This window comes from Quercus robur, chromosome 10 (assembly GCF_932294415.1).
Source record: "Quercus robur chromosome 10, dhQueRobu3.1, whole genome shotgun sequence".
NCBI lineage: Eukaryota > Viridiplantae > Streptophyta > Magnoliopsida > Fagales > Fagaceae > Quercus > Quercus robur.
Window position 1 is genome coordinate 36,918,178 of NC_065543.1, and position 1,890 is coordinate 36,920,067.

The window sequence follows — 1,890 nt, forward strand, 5'->3', positions numbered from 1 at the left end:
GCTTTCGCCTGGACCGACGAATGTTAAGCAGCATTCTAAGAACTCAAATGTTACCTGAATAGTCCGCCCCTCTTAAGCCCGTCCAAAGAAGGGGAAAACCTATATTTGTACCTGGCAGTGTCAGCTTCAGCAGTGAGAGTGCAGCCTTGATTAGAGAAGAAGGCAAGAAGCAGCTCCCAATTTACTACGTCAGCCAAGCTTTCCAAGGGGCTGAGTCCAGGTATCCACGGATTGAAAAGCTCACGTTTGCGCTAATAATAGCCTCACACAAGCGAAGGCAATACTTTCAGGTGAATCCCATCCTGGTGATGACGGACCAACTAATCAAAAAGTCCATGAACAAACCTGAGGCAACAGGAAGAATGGTCTAGTGGGCAATTGAACTCAGTCAATTTGACATTGAGTACCATCCCAGAACGGCAATCAAAGCGTAAGCTTTGGCAGACTTCATCGCAGAGTTCACCTCCCCGGACGAGGATAGCCTCATCGACGAAGTCGAGCAATGGACGATACAAATTGATGGTTCGTCAGCCCAAAGGAGGGGGGGAGTAGGGGTCGTCATAACCACCCCTGACGGAGAAATACTCAAGTATGGAGTTCAACTGAAATTTCCGGCCACCAACAACGAAGCTGAATACGAAGGGATAATGACGTGATTGAGGCTCGGAAAGGCGCTTGGAGCTAAGAACCTGTTAGTCCAAAATGATTCAAAACTAGTGATCTGGCAAGTCAAGGGGGAGTACGAAGCAAAGGAAGAGAGAATGCAGAAATACCTCAGGCTGACGAAACATCTAATTCAGGGGTTCGATGCGGTGGAGTTCGTACAGATCCTAAGAAGTCAGAATATGGGGGCAGACGAAGTCTTGAAGCTAGCATTGTCAGAAGAGGGGGAGATTAGCATGGACTTGGCGATGGAAATCCAGAAACACCCCAGCATTGAAGAAGCCCCAACATTCACAGTCCAGAGCACAAACCGCTGGATGACACCAATAATATCTTTCCTCCAGGACGGGCACCTCCCTCAGAATACAGAAGAAGCTAAAAAGATCAGGAAGAGGGCGACCAGATTTACAATCCTCAATGACACCTTATACAAGAGAGGCTTTTCCATGCCTTACTTGAAATGTGTCGACGAAGAAGAAGCCAGATACATATTGGAAGAAATCCATGGAGGAATTTGCGGCGACCACGGCGGCCCAAGATCCCCGGTAAACAAGGTAATACGAACAGGTTATTTTTGGCCTACTATGCAGGTGGATGCAGTGGAGCTCGTGAAGAAGTGTGACAAGTGCCAACATACGGGAATGTCCAGCGTCTTCCAGCAGAGAGACTGACGACAATAGCCTCCTCGTGGCCATTCGCACAATGGGGAATTGACATCGTCGGTCCACTACCCCAAGGTAAAGGTCAGGTAAAATTCCTACTAGTTGCTATTGATTACTTCACAAAGTGGGTTGAAGCAGAGGCTCTGGCAACTATCATCGAGGCAAAAATTCGAAGTTTTGTGTGGAAGAATATAATCTGTAGGTTCGAGATTCCACTGACGATTATAACAGACAACGGGAGACAGTTTGACAGCCAAGGCTTCAGGGACTTCTGTTCAAACCTTGGAATCAAGAACCAATTCTCGTCCCCAGGGCATTCCCAGGCAAACAGACAGACGGAAGTAACAAATCGGGCGTTGCTCAAGATTATCAAAGCTAAGCTGGACGACGCGAAGGGCGCTTGGCCAGAAGAATTACCAAATGTCCTGTAGGCTTACAGAACCACGGCAAGAACCCCAACAGGAGAAACCCCCTTCAGGCTTACCTACGGCACCGAAGTAGTAATCCCGGTCGAAGTAGGAGTAATAAGCACCAGGCGAGATGCATTCAACGAAGAGTGAATGAC

The 1,890-nt window shown here is 48.0% G+C and overlaps 1 protein-coding gene across 1 annotated transcript; it reads left to right on the top strand.

Moving 5' to 3' along the window:
- Nucleotides 1-845: 845 nt before the first annotated feature.
- LOC126704108 (uncharacterized) lies at nucleotides 846-1,334 on the top strand. Its single transcript, XM_050403141.1, has one exon. It carries the CDS (start codon nucleotides 846-848, stop codon nucleotides 1,332-1,334), a length of 489 nt encoding a protein of 162 aa, XP_050259098.1.
- Nucleotides 1,335-1,890: the final 556 nt, after the last annotated feature.